The sequence below is a fragment of the Amblyomma americanum genome, chromosome 8 (genome assembly GCF_052857255.1).
Source record: "Amblyomma americanum isolate KBUSLIRL-KWMA chromosome 8, ASM5285725v1, whole genome shotgun sequence".
NCBI lineage: Eukaryota > Metazoa > Arthropoda > Arachnida > Ixodida > Ixodidae > Amblyomma > Amblyomma americanum.
In genome coordinates this window covers 6,998,209-7,019,240 of record NC_135504.1, presented here as the reverse complement: position 1 = coordinate 7,019,240, position 21,032 = coordinate 6,998,209, and the positions used below count along the sequence as shown (strand labels likewise).

At 46.2% G+C, this 21,032-nt stretch overlaps 1 protein-coding gene across 1 annotated transcript; it reads right to left on the bottom strand.

Annotated features, from left to right (window-relative positions):
- Positions 1-3,437: 3,437 nt before the first annotated feature.
- Positions 3,438-19,462, bottom strand: LOC144101683 (uncharacterized). The gene is made up of 11 exons (XM_077634817.1): positions 19,279-19,462; positions 18,539-18,560; positions 17,605-17,699; positions 15,141-15,434; positions 12,943-13,165; positions 12,499-12,649; positions 11,101-11,213; positions 10,131-10,281; positions 8,200-8,373; positions 5,135-5,260; positions 3,438-3,647 (listed from the first exon to the last, which is right to left on the bottom strand). The coding sequence occupies exons 1-11, from the start codon at positions 19,460-19,462 to the stop codon at positions 3,438-3,440; spliced, it is 1,743 nt and encodes a 580-aa protein (XP_077490943.1).
- Between the last annotated feature and the right edge of the window lie 1,570 nt (positions 19,463-21,032).

The following is a 21,032-nucleotide window of genomic DNA, read 5'->3' as shown; positions in this document are numbered from 1 at the left end:
TCGGCGATATCCGGATGGTCAAATTACAGGTAAGCAGCAACTGCTGCATTAGAGCGCTCAGTACATTTCGACATAACACTTGGGATGCCATAGCACACTGTATTCAAACCACTTTGTCCCTAGTCGATCTTTGCAACGTTCTTTATCTGTACCAACGCACCTTCTGTAGAAAATGAAGATTCAATCCACCACTTGCACACACTGAATGTGTTTTAGCTATAGTTTGACCATGTCGCGCAGCATAGTTGTAGTCCTCTGCCATAACGTTCTTACGTTTGGGCAGAGTCCTCCAGTATTGAAGCACTCCGGTTTGGCAGAGAGTACCTTCTTCTACCCTTGAGATTCACCATTCCGGATCCGTACGGTCGATTGCAGCTTGCGGGTTATTTTATTATTCTTTTCGATTGCCGTCCCAATCGCATACGACGTTTATGCCATGAGTTGAAGGCTAAGCAAAAACGATTAACCGCACCAAACTACTTTGATATACTACTGAAGGACTCTTGCAGTACATTGCCTGTGGACCTTCGATTAACTGTGTTCCGCAGGAATAAGCGCTGAACCGGGCGACGGAACTGTTAATCTAAGACCGTTTTATTGCGGCTTTCGACACCACCTGGTATAATAGCCTAGCTCCCATGGGTTCGCGCAGTCCACCACCAGACCAGCTCGCGTGCCCTCTTTCCCTGCTTCCCTATTCCTGAGGGCGAAGGAGAAGGAAGAGGGGTAAGAGCAAAGGCGAAGGTGTCGCACACCGAAGGACATGTGGCGATGCGGAAAGAGGGTCGTCGCGCGCATATTCCCAAGAGGTGGCACTCGCTCAGCTTCAGTGACGAAACTTTGAAAGGATCATTTGAGCTGGTTGACCTTCGGAGCACGATGACACGATTGAAAATGAAACAGCATTTATATTGTGTACGCATCCTAGCATAGTATGAGCTTCTATTACATCACAAGTACCAACCTTATACCTCAAAATCAAATTTGGAGGACTGCATGTTTTCTGGAGTTGCCTGCCTGGAGCCACGAAAGATCTTCATTTCGGTTCAGCCCGGTCAGGAGTAAAGAGGTCTGCTTGAACTCTAACCCTTTAATCGGCACTACAAATTCTATTCTCATATGAAGCAGGCGAGCTTTCAGGATTAGGACGCAAAACTCAGCAGTGAAGGGTATTTTGCATAATGTACTGGCAGATGTAAGGCACGTCCACAAAGTACACTAAGACAACCTGGAGACTGCACAGCAAAATCAGTTAAAATCCCCTTCATCCACAACGTGTCGCATAATGTTAAAAGGGTCGCCAGAAAGTATACCACATAGGTTTTATTATCCACGATATGTAAATTGACCAAAATGTACCACATGGGCAACGAGGCAGGCAATGCAGGCAATGCAGTAATGATACAGCCCCTCATACGAGCTGCTACTTGAGGAAATAAAAACTTTCCAAGCGCAAAATGGCTAAGCACGCGAGTGGTGAGAGTTATTTTCATCACGGCGAAAGGCAGTTCATGCATCAGTGAAATATGAGCCTCCTTGAAAGGAAGCGAAATATAGTTGCCCAGATATAAAGCTATTAACGAATAAGTCTGCTGCTAAACTAGTCTATTTTGACTTCCTACGTCTATGCTTGCACTTGCGTGCGTTTCTCTTCGTAGTAAACGAACACTGTATGCCACTTAATAAAATTATATAGCTGGAGTCTGCAGTCATACCATAATGTGTGCTTTTCTCTGTCATCCATGAAATAGCGCTTATTTTGTTACCCTTAAATATATGTATGTGTGCACCATTATCGGTGCCAAAAACCTGACTGCCGGTTTTTTTCTACCACATGTGTGTTGTGTGGTTGTCGGACAGTTCACTGTACGGGTTGACATTTAGATGGTGGAGCGGTATTTGACAAGTGCACTAATTTCTACGACTATGACGCATAGGCAGGTTCCAGTTGAACTCCAGAAAGCTTCACAAATATAGATACTGCACTTAAAGAAGCTAATCTTTTGCCGCATGTGATAGGAAGTTTAAACAGAAGTATGAACTAAAGAAGTTTGGAGAAGACGACGAGGATGAGGATAAGCATGACATGTATTAATCCAAGAATAATGAAGATGAAGAAGTATACGGTGAGGTGGGAAGAGATGATTGGTGGAGGAGAGAAGAAGAAGACGACGACAAGGATGACGCGTACCAACGTCAAGGTTATAAAATCGCAAGGGAGAGCGAGGCACGGGGGAAAGAACAGAGAAGCGGAGGTTCCGGTGGGTCAGGAACACCTCAAATCGAAGAGAGCAATGCCGACTAGTGCTTCTGTGATCTCGAGTTCTACGGCGTCGCACCGTGGACTTCCTGCCATTCCTCAGCCCGTTCCGGGGAGTCAACGGCTGACGCAACCACTTGCTACGGCCAGGGGGTTCTCAAGCGCCGTTGCCACCCATCCGGTGGTGTCCACAACGCCAAAATCATCAGCATCACCTCCAGGGGCATTTGAACCGGGAGCTCGCACCACGCCGTCAGCGAAGCCAGCCCTCGTGAGCACTTCGAACTCCACTTCGACACCAGCTAGCTAGATGTCACTGTCTGGACCCATGCAACGCTTCATCAGCACCGAACCGTGAGCATGAACGCCGAACGCTAGTAGACTGGGTGTTCCCGGGTCGTGTGTATTGGTAGTCTTTGCGTTTTTGGGTTAGTTTTGTTAGTTTTTTGTACTGGTGTTTGTGTCACGTAGGGTGTATTAAATGTGCGTCTGTGGGTACACCTGTCGCATAGTCCATTCTGTCGCCCCGAGTGTTCTCCGGGGATGCATGACATATTTCTTCATCCTACTGTGAAACAACTACTATCTTGCAGAAACCACATGGCGAGCCCACAACTTGCTTGGTCAGGCAGTTCTGGACAAGAGTTTCAAGTTTTCCTAACACCCACATGCATTCCCAGTATCCTGGTCTGCATATTTTATTTTATCATTGACATCGTTCGACGTGTTCGATAGCGTTTCTGCACAGGCAAAGAAAGGCAGTGAGGTGCACCCGGTAAAACCCCTGGCTGGCTACTCTGGACGCCGGGATGAAGATAACGCGAAGGACCGGAAAATGCATGTTTAGTCCAATGTGTTCGTGGGGCGTGATCGGGGTCATAAATGCACTTTGGCTGTAAAAGAACACGCACTGTTTATAGACAGGCGGCCACTCATACCTGCATATTTCATATACTTGCACAGCCATTTTGTTGGCGTCGTGATCCGAATACATTAGCGCCCCAGCCTTGAAATCTGTCAGGCATTAAGAGGACCCAATCGATTATAAAGATGATATTATACATGCCCGAAGTCTGTTGTTTAAAATTCGAATTTTATTGCGTTGTCCTTCCTCCTTTATTGCACAGACAACACTACGTGAACATTTATTTTTGTCAAGGGCCCCGCCCAGCATTTCTTATGGAACGATGGCCATACACGATGGCTCTGAGAAATCGGTGCTAGTTAGCCTCCTGTAGTAGTCTACAATCCTTCTCAGAGTCTTGAGGCGGCTGTGCCTCCCAAACTTGTTGATGGACCCGCACACGTTCGAGTAATCGTCATAGTCCACGTCGAAGGCGGCGATGCCGAAGTTCACGTCCAGCTCCTCGCTTTTCACCCTGCAAAGCTGCGCGTGCAAAAGTGCAAAAAGAGAAGCGTTCTGTGAAGTTGTTCGAAAGATACTTAATGTTCATATGTAATGCGAAGGCAAGGTGACTGATTGTCGTTAAGGCTATCGGACTGGATAACAAGAGAAGGCGTGACCAACAGAGGGTGGCAGAAATTTAGGCGGCCAAATGAGATAAAGTTTTTAAGTTCGAGGGGACAAGGTGACCGCAGCTGGCACAGGACCGGGTTAAAAGGGAGGTATGAGAAAGGCCTCATGCTGATGATGATAATGATGTGTTTAAATTAACTGAAGTAAAAGATTTACAGTACATCAAATAAGACCCCCATGAGAACCATTGCAAAACCACAAGAAACATCATTTCGTGCCTGCACAAATATGGCAAGTGATGCGCAAGTCGAGGACCATAGCATCGTCTACGTCAGCCTCTTATAGGGATTTCAACTGGTTCATTCGGAGTGGGGTGCTTAATCCGCGCCAGAGTAACCGTATATGTCACACGGCGATGCAGCCTGATCTGGAGTTGTCTGTAAAGGAGAAATCTGCCATATGCGCCAGTAACTTTTCCTCTGGCCATGCGCCACCGCTTCAAAAGAGGCGGAGCTAGGGGCATCACTTTACTTGCGCAAAGGTCAACGCTTCCCGGCGGTAATCGAAGGATCCTGCTTCACCGTTCACGTACAATCCACGGCGTGCCTGAGAGCGCTTTTGTTCGCGTCGTGCTGGCTTATTAATGCGAAAGCATTATGTGGCTCATTTGCAACGAAATCCGGTGGCGTTGACTAGCAGCAGTGGGACGGACGTTACCATCTTCTCGCATCACGTCAGCAGTGGACCATAAAATAGTGACGTATGCGGCCAAGAAATATTTACTCCGAAAGTGCTGGGAATTCAGTCAAGTTACTAAGAAAAGAAGCGGCAACAGAGACAATACGTAAGAAGTGACACGGACAACTTACGTCTTCTTACGTATTGTCTCTGTTGGCGCTTCTTTTCTTAGTAACATGCACCAACCAGCCCAGCAAAAAGTTCTACTTGAATTCAGTCAAGGTCTGACAAATTTCGAGATGAGCGCGAAACCAATAGGCTCCAAGACCGCATTGTTTCTGGGCGAACAAAGGCAAACGTATTGTATGCGTTGCCTTACGAATGTATGCTAAGGAGCAGGTGTGTCATTCAAAAGGAAGCACTTTGTAATGATGCTAGCAACAGAGTGAACAATAAAAGAAGGCTTCCGCATTCAAACCACGCAAGTAGACTTAAGTGCCCTTGTTAAATTTTTGATGTGCGCCGGTTTTTGTGAAAAATGGATTCGTGCGAAAGGGACCCCACCCCCATCGACGACTTACTCTTGACAAAGGCTGTACATCTAAGCGAGTGTAGTAAAGAGCATGGTAAACCCTCTAAATACTTTTTTATTAACCTTAAACATGCAAACTTACTCAAAAGGCACAGGAACGTTATAAACGGGGAGAACTTCTACGTACTTTGGCATTCAGTCCTTTCTCGTTGTCGTAAGTGAAGACGCGAGCCTTGGTGTCCAGGCTCGTGAGCACGGCGTAGTGCTCGGGCACGTACTTGAGGTTGGCCGCGTAGCGAGTGTGCTTACACACCTGTGAGGCGGAAGTGAATATTAAGTATCGAAAATGACAATACCAGTATAGAGGTGTTACGCTTGAAAGGACCACACACACACACACACTATTCAATACAACCTGACTTAATTTTTTTTTATTCGAAAATGAAACTGACGCAGCCTGCCGGCGACGCGGGATGACGACAGGAATGGAAGCAAGAGCGATGTTTTGCTGTAATAACGCAAATTGCATTACTTCTAGTATTTGCACGTTTGCAGTGTGCACGGGCTCTCCTATGTACTGAGCAGCTGCTTCTCTTGGGAGAAATTCATGGAAAACTGTTTTTGGCCCATGCTTCCTGCTGACCAAACAGGTTACCGAAGGCGCTCTGTGGTCAAAGTTCCTTTCAGCACTTAAATATAGTAGTCATCGACACTAGCAGTTTGACGTTATGCATTAAGTTTTTACTTGACTAAGTTCGAATATTAAAAGATATGAAAGGTTGTTTTTTTTACCTGAAAATACACCCTTCCCGAAAATTTTTTGTTTACGCACACTGTAAGCTTATTGCAGAAAATATCGCGACAATAATACTCATTATCGACTCATTAAACAACTTTTAGTTATTGCTGATCAACCTATACATTTTGTTCGGAAGAAAAAAATGTGTACCTGAACAAAACAGAACGACAGTGGTGACAAATAATTTGTTATTTCGAGAAAAAAAAATTAAGCACTAAACGGCATGTGTCTTTCGTTGACTATAAGTTTTATGAAAATGTTTTTTAGAACTGGCATTTGGCATGGGCAAAACTCAGATATTCAATACTCCTGCCTTAAAATCCTGCACTACACCTGTTGGCGTAAACGCTGTCCCATTCTGTCTGTTAAATGTGTGGATATTGATTTGCGGGTGTTATAATGCAGCACGTTCGTGGGCAGCGTCCCATGAGAATGATGCGTATTCGGAGCTGCCGCACGCCTTCAGACTGTCTCCTCCGGGCTGCGTGTGGCGCCTCAGAGGCGTTTCTTAAGGTTTGGGGATTTTCACAACCACATCACCAACGGCAAAGATTGTACGAAGCGAAAGCCGGGACGCATGCTGGGTATTGTTACGCCCCCGCCCCGCCGCCAGTACCCCAGCTAAGGACGACCCGCCAGTACCCCAGTTGAGACTGTAGTCATGATCACTCAGCGGCGCCACGCGTGGATCATGGTGTGACGTATGCCGTAGGACGTAAGCCAATGCCCAAGAAATTATTTCCTTGCTACTAAGGCTTCTTAAGCGCTCATCGCGACCGAGCTCGCATCGTGAAAGAAGGCCTCATTCAGACATAGTGGTTTTCTGTATAACTAGCTCTATATATTTAACCAAGACGCGAATGGAAGCTACAAGGTTGCCTTCAGGTACCAAGAAGAAATTGGCACTGCACAGACCTTACAAGCAGTTTCAGACGACTTTAGATTTTTGTACATGGGAAGCGCCAATGTTCAAAAATGAAACGTGCAAAGAAAACGTGCTGGTTCATTGTCAGTGCGGCTGCATTTTTTTTCACTATCATTCTAGAGAAGGCATGCAAGTTGACAATATGAACTTTCGCCTTTGAAACAACGCTTCTTAATGCGTTATTTGAAAGGTTAAGAAGACGCTTTTTTCAGCCAAGTTTCAAAAAATGTGTCAAAAACGGGTTGTCCTAAACGGCTAGGACGAAAGCTCAGGAACACTTTCAGTTATTTCCTGTATATGACAAAAGATCGTTTTTAATGATGAGTAGTTGCTGTTTCAAATTTTGTTTTTATTGGTTCCGCTTTCGCCCGACATGCTGCACAAAACTGTTGTTTCAACAGGCATACGCAAGACAAATTAAAGATTGGTTGTTGGGAAAGGAAATGCCGCAGTATCTGCCTCACATATCGGCGGACACCTAAAATGCGCCGAAAGGGAAGGAATAACGGAGGTACGAAGAGAAGAAAGGAGGAAAGGCGTGCCGTAGTGGAGGGCTCTGCAATAATTTCGATGAACTGGGGATCATTAACGTGCCCTGACATCGCAGAGCACATGGGCGCCTTAGCGTTTCGCCTCCATCGAAACGCGACTGCCGCGGTTGGGTTCGAACCCGAGTACTCCTGATCAGTAGTAGAAATTCCAGTGATACAAAGCAACTAGCCGATAGTTAAAGGGTTAAGGAAGCTGGCGTCACACATTAAATCTACCAGCCTGGTACCCTGAATATGGACCGAAAAACGCGACAGGCACCGCATGTTCACGCAACCACCACAGTGAGGATACGGTCTGGTTTTTCTTGTTTAATAATTGACCACCCGGCTAAATTATTAGAACAGTTAAATGTGCAGGAAACTAGTTTTCTTTTTTTTTAAGTGTGCCCATGGGCTTCTTCTGTCTTCAAGCAGCGCAGCTGTCCCCTACGAATGAAAGCCCCGGCTTAAAACAGTAGATACAGAAAAATAATTCCTTCTTCTTGTTTCATATTTTTATTGTGCTTAAAATATTAGTAAATATAAATCACTGCGAGTATTTCGCCTATGATTCGTAAATAGTTTACAGTTAAATTTCCTCTTGAGCGTTGCGTTCAGCCGCTGAATAATTGCTATGGCGTGGCAAATGGGTTTAGCCTCGCGTGACGCGATCAGTAACTACAAGACAGATGCTGTTTGTCCACTCGATGTCATTATGGCTCTTAGAGCAAGCAAGCGTATATGTTAGAAAGAATTCAAATGGTATATCAGCGCTTCTATTGTCGTTTTTGCATACCAACCCTACATATGACATTACACTGACCATCCGGCTAAGAAAGGAGAGCTAAAATTACTCACGTGAAAGCCTGCCTGCACAAATTCGCAGGAATAAAATTTCAAAAGTTGATCCACGTTCACTAATGCTCTGCAAATGATCTCTAAAGAACTGACCAAAATGTTTAGTTCCTGTACCCTCGCAATTGTCAGTGCTTTCTTACTTCGGTGTAGCTGCCAAATGATTCAGCGTCCGGGTCGTGCTTGCAGCGTGCGAAGAACTCCGTCCGCTGTCCCTGTTCAGGCTCGGTCCAGCGCCCCTTCATGGTGACCGAGAGGAAACCACGACTCGAAACATTCCTAGTGTGGAGTTCCCGAAGGGCGAACCCGCCGGTCGCCTGCGATATTAAGCAAAGAGAAGCAGTGTTCAAGGCGGGTGGCAGCGGTATTTTACAGTGACAGTGTTGCCGAAACCCGTGGGAGTGCGGGAATTAAAGGAGAGGGGGAGGAACAGCGAAGCAGGGACCCACGCTTCGGCGATTGGTTGCCTAGGCTGCCACGCGCAACTTGAACGAAAAGCCATAAGTGCTAGGCAATGCAGCGATTGGTTTGAAACATAGTGACGTCACATATAACAACTTAGTTATATCACACACACTCTACCAGAGAAGGCTACAAATAATAACGAATAAACCATATCATATTTATTCCGGAAACACCTCTCACTGTCTCGCGTTATGTAGCATGCTTTATTTGTACGGTGGTGAGGCATTCACAAGCCAGCTACAACCTTTGAGCAGTATGCACTGCTTTTGGGGCACTTTGCTCACTTTTAAACTCATGTGATAATCACTTAAACAGCAAGTTATTTATGAGAAACAGAGATATCCCTTGATGTTATTCAGCAGTAAAGCAGCAGCTCACAAAAGAGCCAGGGTGCTTACATGCTCGGGTTCTCGACTGAACTACAGCAAGACTGTGGCTGCTCAAATATCATACAGCCTCAGCCGTGCAGCATGGCAGTTGATCAGAATTAATAATTATCTTTTCGAAACCTACCTGCGAGAAATTACTGGCGAACCAACTATTTCCTGCGGTTTTGATCATTCTTTCGAAAATATCTTGTGAAAGCTTATCTCTTGTACTTTGCATACATGCAACGACATCGATTTTGCCAAAAGTGTTACCTCCTGAGCCGTCGGTTTTTGTAATGTGCAACAACTTATTACCCACTGCCATACCTCACAAGCTATGGTTAGAAGCCGTGTCCAGTAATCTCCTGGAATATAGTCTAACACAGCCGGCCAAGAGTTTTCATTAACACCCGCATATTACTACATACCCCGACATGGCTGGCAGCCGAGAGATTTCGAGTTCAGATACGTTTAAAAGATAGCCCCACACAGATCTTAAATCTGTACTCCAGACTGCGCCGCCCCAATGCCAGCGCCGCCGTGAAGCGTGGTGACCTTGGTCTTAAGATCGGGAGGTGCCAGTTTGGGTCGGAAAGATACTGTAGACATCTGGTATATACGACAAGCCTCCAGCTATCCAATTAAGACTTCGATGCTTTCAGCCTTATTGAAGAGTTTCATGGCCCGACAAATGCCGTACCCTTACAAATGCCCGAGTTACCAAGAACAGCGACCTACACTGTACCATTCCGTTTGTGCCTGCACAACGCCACCCGGCAGCCTCCCACCCATAACCCTCCTCAACCCTTCCTCTTGCGAAGATGGCCTGTCAAGCATGGGTCCGACCGGCCAGCGCCGACTGATCGGGCGTGCCGAGAAAATAGCGGTGGCAAGCGGGGCCATGGACTGAGAGCTTCTTGAAACCGGTCTGACTTGCACGAACCCGCAAGACCAGCAAAAGTTGCCCTGATGGGTTCGCAAGATCGCGGCGGCACATGGAGCCCTGTACTGAGGGCTCCACTCAAGAGGGCAAGGTTATAGTTTCCTAATAAAGTTGGTCCTCCTCCTACTTCCGATAATAAAAATGCCGCTTTCCGAAATTATGTTAGGGGGGCACAACATTGAACTTATGCCACAAACTGGCGGAGAAGTTTCGAACTTCAACGTCAGTGTTGGGCATCAGGGCGCCTACTAGAGGCGTGATGGACCTTGCGCGCTAGCGACTGTCGCAACCATCTCACCAGGTCGAAGCGATATTCATTGAAGATATCGTCGGGCAAGTCGTCCTCCGGGTGCCGCGTGGGGGGCATCACTGCGCAGTTCTTCAGCGTGTTGTCTCCGAACCGATAGTGGCCGATCATTATGACCAGGTCCGGCGTGAAGCGAGCCTCCCTGGGTTGAGGTGGCAAAGAAAAAAACTGCTTTGTCGGCAATGGAATTCTACGGTACGGAATAGTATGGTATAATGCTGTACAGTAGATGATAATATGGCATTGTAAGCTATGGTATGTCCTGCAGCGGTGCGCAATAGCGCGGGTAGGTACAGAATTTCATGCCAGGTTATGTCCAATTTAACGAGCCAAATGTGCGCCTCGCATAAATATAAGATGCCGTAGTGAAAGACTACTAATTCATTTCGGTCACCTGATGTTCTTTAATGTGCAGTGACAACGCACAGCACACATGTGTATTTGCATTTATTGCTCCATTGGAATGCAGGTGCCACTACTTGTAATTGATGCCCTCATAAGCTCGAGTTCCGCAGCCACAGATGAAAAAATCTGAGCCATAACGGTAGCTCACAGGCTTAAGAAAACAGACGACGATTCTTGGTGGAGATATAAGCAAAACATTCGATAGGCAGCAACCTTAAGCATAACGTTAGTTACTCTCACGGCCAGGCTACAGGCAGTGAAATAATCTCTTACAATTCATAAAAAAGAAACCTGAACATCGAGCAATGCGGGGGAACTATAAAAATGTCTTCGAATTTTAGCAGCAGTGCGCTGCTGAAAAGACGACGCCCATAAATTGAAATCAAATGAATGAATAGACGCACAGTACTAATTCGGAAATGTGTAAACTCTCTCGTGTATTTGCTGTAAGTATAGACCACATTGTGCCTAATTCCTAATTTTCATTCCGTGTATTGCGGTTTACTTCCGCCATGCGATTCTCGTCACGGTGAAGGACGCGTTGCTTAAAACAAACCTGAACCGCTCAGCCAGGAAGACACTCCAGTCTTGCTCCGGAGACGGTCCAGCAAGAACACTGAGCGCTCGGTTACCCAGCGCCCTCTGGGTTTCAAGCAGGCCATCAATCATCTGTGAGGATAGGATGCAACCACAGCTCAGAATTCTGACGTCATCTTCATGTGCTGAGTTGATAATGTTTTAGCGGGAAAGAAGAACAGGTAACGATAATGGGCAAAAGATAACTATGGGAACAAGTCATCAATATCGTTGAATATAAAATATTTCAAATAATAAATTTGAAGGAAGGGACCATGTAGATGCCCTAGAAGAAACTCAGGCGGGGAGAACAAAATTCCGCTAATTAGCTTACGCACTGAGCAACAGACACAGGACTGGACTCATTGGAGGTGAGTGGGAGTGGTTCACATTGACTTAACCAGACTGATCATGACCACGAGGAGGGTGACGCTCCTTTGGGCGATGGTTAGTACCTTAGGGAATCATATAGTACGCACTGTCCTTCACTCGACAACACCATACCACAGACACTCTGACCAATGTGATCAGAGGAGTGTGTCAGCCTCTGTCGGGTTTAAACCACAGACTCTCCTCTGCCAGCGTCATAAGAATGTTCTGACAATTAGTGCTAGCAGCTCGCATACGTCTCTGAGTCCTTGAAGCGTTTTCCGCAATTGATATTTTCAGATAGGATGAATTCCGAAAATGTGACATGCGTGTTGCAAGTAACCGTTCACTACTACCCGTCGAGCGATGTTCCTGCTTCAAGTACTGCATGCCTTTAAAGCTTTCTCTAATCTAATCATCTGGAGTATCTTCCATTAGTGTTCTTTTTACTTCCGGTCAGACTTCCTGAATCCGCCAACGTGCTTCCGCTGTTACCTTAGTTAATTAATGTTTACTGAGTGAATAAAAGTTCCTTTCGAAACCAAACAACGCGGAAGGCCGGTCTCAAAGCATTCATTGAAAGACGTACCCTAGTTGTTGGAAGGTATCATCGTGCATCACCATTTTTGTCCGCATAAAGAGTGCACAGGTTACAGCAAGCATTACCATAGTTCTCTCCATGACGTGATGAATGCTTGGTAGCAAACATGAGATTTTGGGGCATCTGAGTGCAAGGCATAAACACATCGTTACGTCCCAAACTACTGAAGGACAAATGCCGAAAGTGCGCTGGAACGCAGCCGGCCATAGCTTGGGCAATTCCCGTCGCAATCCGTAAGATTTTCTCATCTGCTGGGTATGTCTACTAATTATATTGAGGAAGGCTGTCTTCAGTGAACACAAATGAACTATTAACGAGACTTCAAATCCAAGATTCCCTCGCGACTGTTGGAGGGGGAGCGCCTATATCTTTGTGGTCCAAGAGAAACCATACTGAACTGCGACATACCTTTAGAGTGAAAATGGCCTCCTTCAGTTTCGGCCCGAATATTTCAGCAGGAGTATCGATGATTCCAGCGTGGAAGACCTTGCGCTCCCAGAATACTTCCAGTGGGCTTGGACTTCTGTGCTGCAGGTCTTTTTCCACCTCCTTCAAGTGCCTGCAGAAATACATGCATGAAGCAACGGTCGTTAATGGCTGACGAATGGCACAGCCTTGATTTGAGTAAGACTTGATTTGAGCAACCAAGCGATGTTTGATGCAGAGAACAGGATGGTACCGCCTTGCAGTTACTCATGATGAACTGTTTGTATTGTGCTGAAGATAAGGACTTCGAATAATCAGCTAGTTGCCCTCAAATTTCATTTCTTGAACTTTTGAAATAAGCGTAAAAGTCCTTGAAAAGGCAAAGCGCCCCTCTTCCTTTACAATTAAACCAGAAAGAGTACTCACTGGAACGCGAAACCCACTCCCAACGTGGTCCTTTTGTAGTCGTTGGCAGCGCTCAGGAAGGCATAGACTTCCTGTTCAAGCTGCTTGGTGCCACTCAGCTTATTTACGTGGTTCGCGTACAGCGAGTCGTAGATCGCGTAGTCACACAGACCGTCTTCCGCCATTACAGCTCTGGATGTTGTCTTCCGGCTGTAGGTGCAGAGCAGCGTCTCGGGGCCCAGTCCTGCAATTACGACTTCAAGTTGACGGACATAAACAACACCCCAAGAGCCCAGTTATATTAGTGGAGTCGCCAAAAGTGTTTTTCTTATTCTTCTAGCTTTTCGTCCGCCTGTTGCTTGCAAATGTAGACCGCAGTTGTGGCTTTCTGGTCTGCGTATCCAACAGGTATGCGGGATGTGCGGGGTTCGATCCCCAGTGCCACTTGCTACCCTGCGAGTTTGCAACGGATCCGAGATTTCCCATAGCCCCGTCTGCGAGCTCTTCGTTGTCAAATGCTGGGAAACTCCAGTTTACGACTTCACTGCTTGTACACCAGATACGTGTCATGGAGTTCTTTTGGTATTTTCTCCTTGCGTCTTTTAATCCTTTCTAGTCAGATGTACTTTCCCCAGTGACTACTGCACCGGTCAGATTTTTCTGAGTCCTTCTAGCCACTCGCCAATAGAATGAGCGCAGCGTTATGATTTGGTTAAAAACATCAATTTAAAGAATTTTTTAGCTTTTCTAGGGCATCAGCGAAACTTCTTTGGAGAGTTGTACCTGTAGAAGCGCTCTCCTTGGTGGAGGTAAGCCTTTCTCTCGTCTGCCATGCAAAAGAATAACATCTCTCTTCTGCCGCCTTTTATCTTCCTGTCACTGCAGACAGCGCGCAGTCTCTGTCGAAGGAGGTACATAGTTGTCTTCGCAGGTAGAGTCATCTTCGATTTCTACAAAGTGATTAGACAACTTTCCATAAAACACACCTGCTGGAATGGAAGTCATGCCACGATTTATTGGCTTCAGTTCAGGTCCTCCAAACCACGCGATCAAAAATTGTTTTTGCATCAGTATGTTGCTGCTGCTATCCTCGGAAGCAAAGCCAAGGAGCCAATTTTCATCCTACTATTGCTCCAACCAGATGGCGCGCCATTTTTCCTACAGAAATAGCAGGCAAAATCCTGTGCCGGGCCCAGCCAGACAAGTGATTGGACGCGCACGTTTCACAGGACCGGAAAAGGTTGTCATTTTGTCATCTATAATTTCCTCCCAGCATGCTCGATGCGGATGAATAAAAAAGCGATATATACAAAATAACTGCCACAATCGACGACTGTAGTGGGACCTCTTCAGGAAGGGAGGACGGAGTAATCTATTTAGCGAAGTCGAGCGCAATTAGAAAAGCCGATGTCCAGCAGCGCCCACCTGAATTGTTATTTAATTGGTAGGTTATGACCTTCGAAAATAGGGGCGTGCGATTCGTGGAGGAGTAAGCTAATATGATTACAAATACATATCGAAGGCGGAAGCGAGAAGGATGATATAGTGGTGCAATGTAACGCATTTTTTCTTCTACTTTCTGGGAAGGCGACAAAAGCTTACTTGCACCCGCCGCTGAAGCACGTCGCCGGTCGCTATCACCAACGCAAATTTTCTCGCTAGTCCTGCTTTTTATTCAAGCCTAAAGATTGGGCTCACTGTACAAAGATTTCAAGCTTTGAAGTGGTTACTGATCTGGCGTTGCCGCACATTCTGGGTACGGGCTTCCATGACAGTGTGCGCGGTATAGTACGCCGTCACGTTGCCTATCAAGCACTGAGAATGATATTGTTATGATTCTTTCATTTGGCATAATTTGACAAATGGCATAAGACCAATTATTTGGCATAAGACCAAAGCAATAGAATGATGGTGTCTGTTAATTTACACAGATTAAAATAGTCGCGCGGCTGTTTGAAAAATTAAAATAAGTGAACGATATAGGTAAACATTGGCAGGAAGAGTGCTGTTCGCTTCCAGCTTTGCATGAACAAGGCCATTCTGCTTTTGCTGTTAATTTTATGGACGGTCCATGAAAAATAAACACAGCCCGTATTTTACAAGGGGGTTCTTCTCATCGGCTCCTTACTGTTTCACAATAGTGGTCGTTAGCGCCTTAACGTTGAACGCATATTACGCGTTGCCGCCCGCACGCAATAACAGTTGATTTAACAGCCTACTCTTTGGAGGGACCGTCGGCACAGGCGGCTCCGTCTCTGGCTCTGGCTCTGGTTTCGTTTCTGGTTCCGGCTCCGGTTCTGGCTCTGGCTTTGGCTCTGGCTCTGGCTCCGGCTTAGGCTCAGGCTCAGGCTTCGGCTCAGGCTCGGGCTGTGGTGGCGGCAGTGGTGTCGTCAATGGTGGCCTCGGTGCCGTGACAGACGTGTGGCGTGTTAGGACATCGTCCGGTTGTTTGGATGAAGTAGCTTCAGTTCCGTCGATGATGTCTTCGGTCGACTCGTCTTCATCAGCGGGTCCTGCGACCATGCGGCCCGTCGAAATGTGCAATTTTAATACCGATCAGCAGTAGCAATTCTTCTGTACTTGAGTGCCGCTCTGTATGAATGCCAACCCTCTGGCGGAGACACAAGGGACGCCTCCATTTAAAGCTTTCCTCTAAGAAAAAATTGATTCTATGCTTCTTACGGCTACGTTGATGTTTCTTCGGCGGCGAAAGACGCATCCTTGCTCAATAAAATACGACTTCAAAATTATTCTACCGCACGATTTCAAACTTGCGACGTTACGACCAAGCAAACGTCGTGATCACAGGCTCGGAATGAACAGCTGTGTAACTTAGCCTCTCTTGTCAGCGCGCAAGAAAACTGTCTTCACGCCTCCGAAGTTTTCGTGCGAAAGTATCCGATGGTGGCGATACCCGTGGATCGTTTGCTGATTTGTTCTAGCTGATGAAAGCTCCGTTTTTAGTAAAAAGTGGCCTCTGTTGATGTATAACGCTGTAATATATCGAAACAGGCCAGATTAAATTAGCCGCCAGTGTCCATGTTTTATTAAAAACGTAAAGCGTACTGAAATTATACAACCTGAGGTAAAACATGTCGTACTTCTGCGTTCCCCTTTTGGATCATATTACAGCTGGAAACCATCATCTTGTTGATAATTTATAGTAGTACAGCACGTTCATAGAAAAATTTGAGGACACAAGAAGGGAAAACATGCTCCACTTCTGCTACAAAAGGTGGTGGTGTCGTCTTTGTCATGTCTCTTGCGAGGTTTCGTTTTGTATGCTTTTACACTGTCTGTTTCATCACTTTAACGTCCCTTCTTTCTCTTTGCCTGCCCACTATCCTCTTGCACTTGACATTGTCGCAAGAACCACTGAAGTACTGTACATGTGTGTTTACATTCTATGCGGGTTAAAATATAGCTACTCAGCAAGAGTGTCCCCAAATCGGAACACCAGGCGCACATCCAAGCATTACGAAAGAAAGAACTTTGCTGGATTCGAGATGGCTGAGATTGCTTGAAAAACCAAATGTGTTGCGCTTAGTTTGCATGTAGAAGGAATAATAACCTAATTTGCTTGATCATGAACGTCAGACAGCCTAATTTGCAAGTTCACGTTTGGAAGAATCTTAAATGAGCGAACCTGCACGGGAGACATCTAGGCCAGTTCGCCACTTTTAAGGTGTTGTTCCAGGGATTGGCATAGTCATTTGTACCCGGTCCTAAAGGCACTTTCTCGCCTTCAATGAAGAATGGTGCTTCCTTCGAATGATGCTGAAGAGCAAAGGTATGTCTGGATGGCAGGCCCTTTAGCCGCCCTGTTTCCTCAATTCCCCGCCCCCCCCCCCCCCCCCCCCCTTACTAGGCCACATTTTACCATCGCTGATCGCCAGTCCTGTTAAGGTTCATGAGCCATGATTTTAGAAAAACGCTCTCAATACGAGGACGAGGCGAACGACTTGTCCCGAAGTGGGGCCTAGAACTTTAGCTATTTTTTCTTCTGACATCGCCTAGGCTCATCCTCGCTGAACGCCAAAATAAAAACAAATTTACTCCATTCCTGACTAAGGGAGCCGTTCAGATTTGAACTTGCTTAAACGTTTCAAGCGACGCTGAGCGTTGAGCCAAGTCGAGAAAAAAGAAATGGAGGCAACGTATTATTTTCAGAAGCAGAAACGTACACTCTTGCTCAGAGGTCTTCAGGTAATAGGATTTTCGCTAGAACCGCACCGCAGCGGTGGCCAAGTGGTTGAGCATCCGCCTCACATGCGGGAGGTGCGGGGTCCGATACCCAGTGACACCGGGCACCCACCAGTGATACAATGGGTACATTTCCTTGGTCCGGTGCTCGGCTTATTTAGGGTGAAGTGCTTGGAAAATGGGTCTTTGACCCCATCTTGAGAAGTCGAAAATACATGCCATGGCACTCTTTGGCCATAGATGCCCTTGCGCCATAAAAATCCACAATTATCATCCTCAGAACCGTACAATGGAGCCATCATGGCGCCATCAAGGACCAAAGGGTCTTGAAATGCTAGAAGAAGGTTTCTTCGCGCGGAATAGAACCTTGCTGCTTGACGTCTACTGTACATGCTACGGTACACGGAGCATTCAAGATACATTCTGTACGCTACAAGGGAACGCTGTGGCCTGGAGACTTTTGACGCGGAGTGTACGTACCAGTCGTTACGATCACCACCACCAAGATGCCCATGAGGATGAGGAAGAGCGTGACCATGATGCTGAACACCATGAAGGTCATGTTCTCGTGTACCCTGCGTCGCGACGATCAAACGCCGTTTTAGTAGAGAACAAAACAAAGTATATTCTTCATTTGCGCGGGTAATCCGTCTTGTTGTAACACTTCGAGTTAAATCGACACCAAAGGCAACAAAATTGAATGTTTGCTCCGAGTAAACAACGGCTGCTTGGCTCTTTCGGGCTATGCTGACGTTTTTTAGGCAGCAAAAGATGTATTTATTGCTCAGAGGTGTAGATTTAGAATTAGAACATTTTTTTCTAGCCATTCCATTTAAACGCATGACATAAATGCTTGCAAAGATAGCGAATGGCAGAGTAGCTTAGCCTCAGTGATCCGTTTGTGGAAGTTGTCTTGACGCCGACAGAGTTTGCGGTGGTAGCGACAGAGGTCGTTCTTCTATTTTACGACCACTTCTTATTTTACGAAAGCTCTGTAATTTATAAACACAAGACCACTTTGATTTGCCCTCTGTGTTCCTTGGCAAATTTTAGGTGTAGAGCGCTTTGAGGCCCTTCAATTTACCTCTGTCATGTGGCACATGGACACCCTATAGCGCTTTTAGCATCTACATTGAAGGTGTCCTCGTCGCTTGTTATACGGACGACTCCAACCAAGCAGCAAGAACAGCGACGGATGATCAAGCGGTCATTCAGGATTGCACGGCGGACAAGGTCCTGGGAGGGAGCGACCAACTGTTCGAATAAAACATGTTTGTTTTCCTTTCTTTCACTCGTAGGCGTTTTGAGTGACCGACAAGGGGAGATGGATGAAATCTGCTCCAAGTAAAGTTGAATGCGAAGAGAGAGTTGGCGTGCCGCAGATCTGTGCAATGAGGTTTGTGCCATAACTTACGTGAACATTTGACTCTTTGATGCTAGAAAAAAACAACAACATGTAGTGTCGACTGCTGAAACGTATGTCCGAGCAGCCAAAACAGCATTTTTCTTTATCCAGTAAACGTTTATTTACAAGATACATGAATATGTCGTTGGTTCCGCGCATTAATTAGCTAGCCAGGCCCACGTGTACCTGGTCTTCTGAGAATGAACCAGACTTATAAATGCAGAGCACTTGTCAAAACATGCTAAGAGGCCTTATCGAATAATGCGTCATAGTAGAAGTTAAGGCCTTAGTAAGAAGTTAATGTGCAGTAGACTTTGATGCGGATGTCTTTCTTCTTCTACGTCTTGTTTCGCCCTCCTCTGTCCAAAATAAGCAGTTACTGACTGACGAAGCTTTATATCTTACCTGAAGATAACCTCCAGCAGCTCCATTTCAACGTAACATCGTCGACTTAACGTAACATGCCGCGGAATCCAAGCTTATTAATCATAGGGCAATGAGAGTTTCGAGCTGGTCCCTACCACGCCACTCAGCGCCATTTGAAAGCCTGTTGAGAGCAAACAAAGGCACAGAACGCAGGGCAGAGCGCTGACTTCTGCCTTACAGCCTGTCAAAGTGTGGTGGCCTGTCCTATCCTATCTGCTGCTTTTACCTCTGTTCCTTCCTTTGGCTGGCCTTCATCAGGCAGACATACCAACTCGCCCGGTGTCCAGTTCGCCACGTGAGTGCATATACAGGACTACACTCACTAGGCTCGGTGTTCATCCCTTCCGTCATGGTCGTAGAGCTGACATAGGTCGGCTGCGTCTGTGCCACCGGTTGCGGTTGTGGTGCCGGCGGCACAGGCGGCACCAGCGGCACCGGCGGCGCTGGCGGACGCTGCGCGGGCACGAGAGGCACCACACGCAGGGGCACGGCCTTTTGCGGGATCATGGTCTGCCTGCACGGACAAAGAAATGGACCGCGCGACACGCGATATGGTGGATAGTCAGTGAGAAGTGTTCACCATTGGCTTTCCCCCATAGCGTGATGTGTTACGAAGCGTTTCCTTGTATTTGATCAATGCACAATTGTTGTATCCTAACACAGCTCTTTTACGATGCCTCAGTCGGATCTTCAAGTAAAACCCTTGTTTAGAAATCTGGGGTTTCGACAGGCCCTTACGATAGAAGATTTCCTGATTGTTGCGTCTCAAATCCGCAGAGCAACGAACTGCACAGGTAGCGGCTTATGGTATATAGGATATGAGTGATGACGAACTGCTTCTGCTTTTGGTCAAATGTTTAGGGGAATCCCCCAAGGTGGAATAGACTTGTAATAAGGGAGTACTTACTCCGTTATTGCTTGTGTTTTTATTTGTCGCTTATAGGACACCACGCTGGTGGAAGGCAAAAGTTGCGGCTCAGAGAAACAGCTTCGTGCAAGGAGGCAAAGACAAAAGCGCGCAGCTGGATATTTAACCTTCAAAGTGCTTTAGGCACAGTTTGCAGGCATTGCAGCGTCACTCCTTTCGGTTGAGTCTGCTTCATATAACACAGATTTCAATGTTGCATACGAAGCTGGAAACGTTCATAATGAAACTGTGATTGATGTTAAGTGTCGAATCCAGGTCAGTAAATCTGATTAGACAAAAATTTTAACTGAACAAAATATGCAACAACTTGCTATGAAGGCTGACTTTGCCATTTTATTTGAATGTTAACCGTCAAATGCATTTCTAAAAAAAAATTACTTCCCTGTAGAATCTTCACCTTGGCATTTAAGAATTACCATAACACCAAACGGGAACCTTTCACCAACACCATATCTTTGTGTACAGCTACTCGCTATTGTGAAGCTTTCTGTTCTGAGCAGTGTGCATGAGTATAAGCGAGTAGCAACAGTTTTCTATGCAATATTTATCCGTGTGATTTTCATTTTACTAATAAAACGCGTGACTAAATAAAAAAGCACCTATCAAAATTTATTTCCTACGAGATGGGGAAGGATCATTCACGTTGACTCTGGAGAGAAACACGAGTTTTCTGAACTTGACCTTTACATTTACATCGCCTTTTAAAATTCGTTGGAGGCACTTAAACTGGGGAAAAGCGAAAGCCGTTTGCGACTCATTGTACTGATTTGAATTTGCCGGTCGCGGCCACAGTGGGCAGTTTGCTTACAGTCCAGTTGGCAGGTTGCGATATCACAAGGTCACGTGACCTAAGATGTAACGGACGGACGGTCACCGCGAGTATAAGCCATTAAAGGGTATCGCCTTAATAGGTGAGTTAAGAAGTGAAGGAAGGCATGTCTTCCGGACAAAGGTTCCACACTGCAAAGTAGGGCAATGCTAAACGAAGATAAACCTCCACTAGTGTCCACTCGATCGACTGGTGAAGTCATGCTTCACGCAGCTGATATATGTTAAAAAGCAATGGCTACTTACGGTATATCTTAAATCGTGCAAATGCAGTTCGATGGTTTTCGGAAGGAGGCGCAGCCTGCATGATACCAAGAGTAC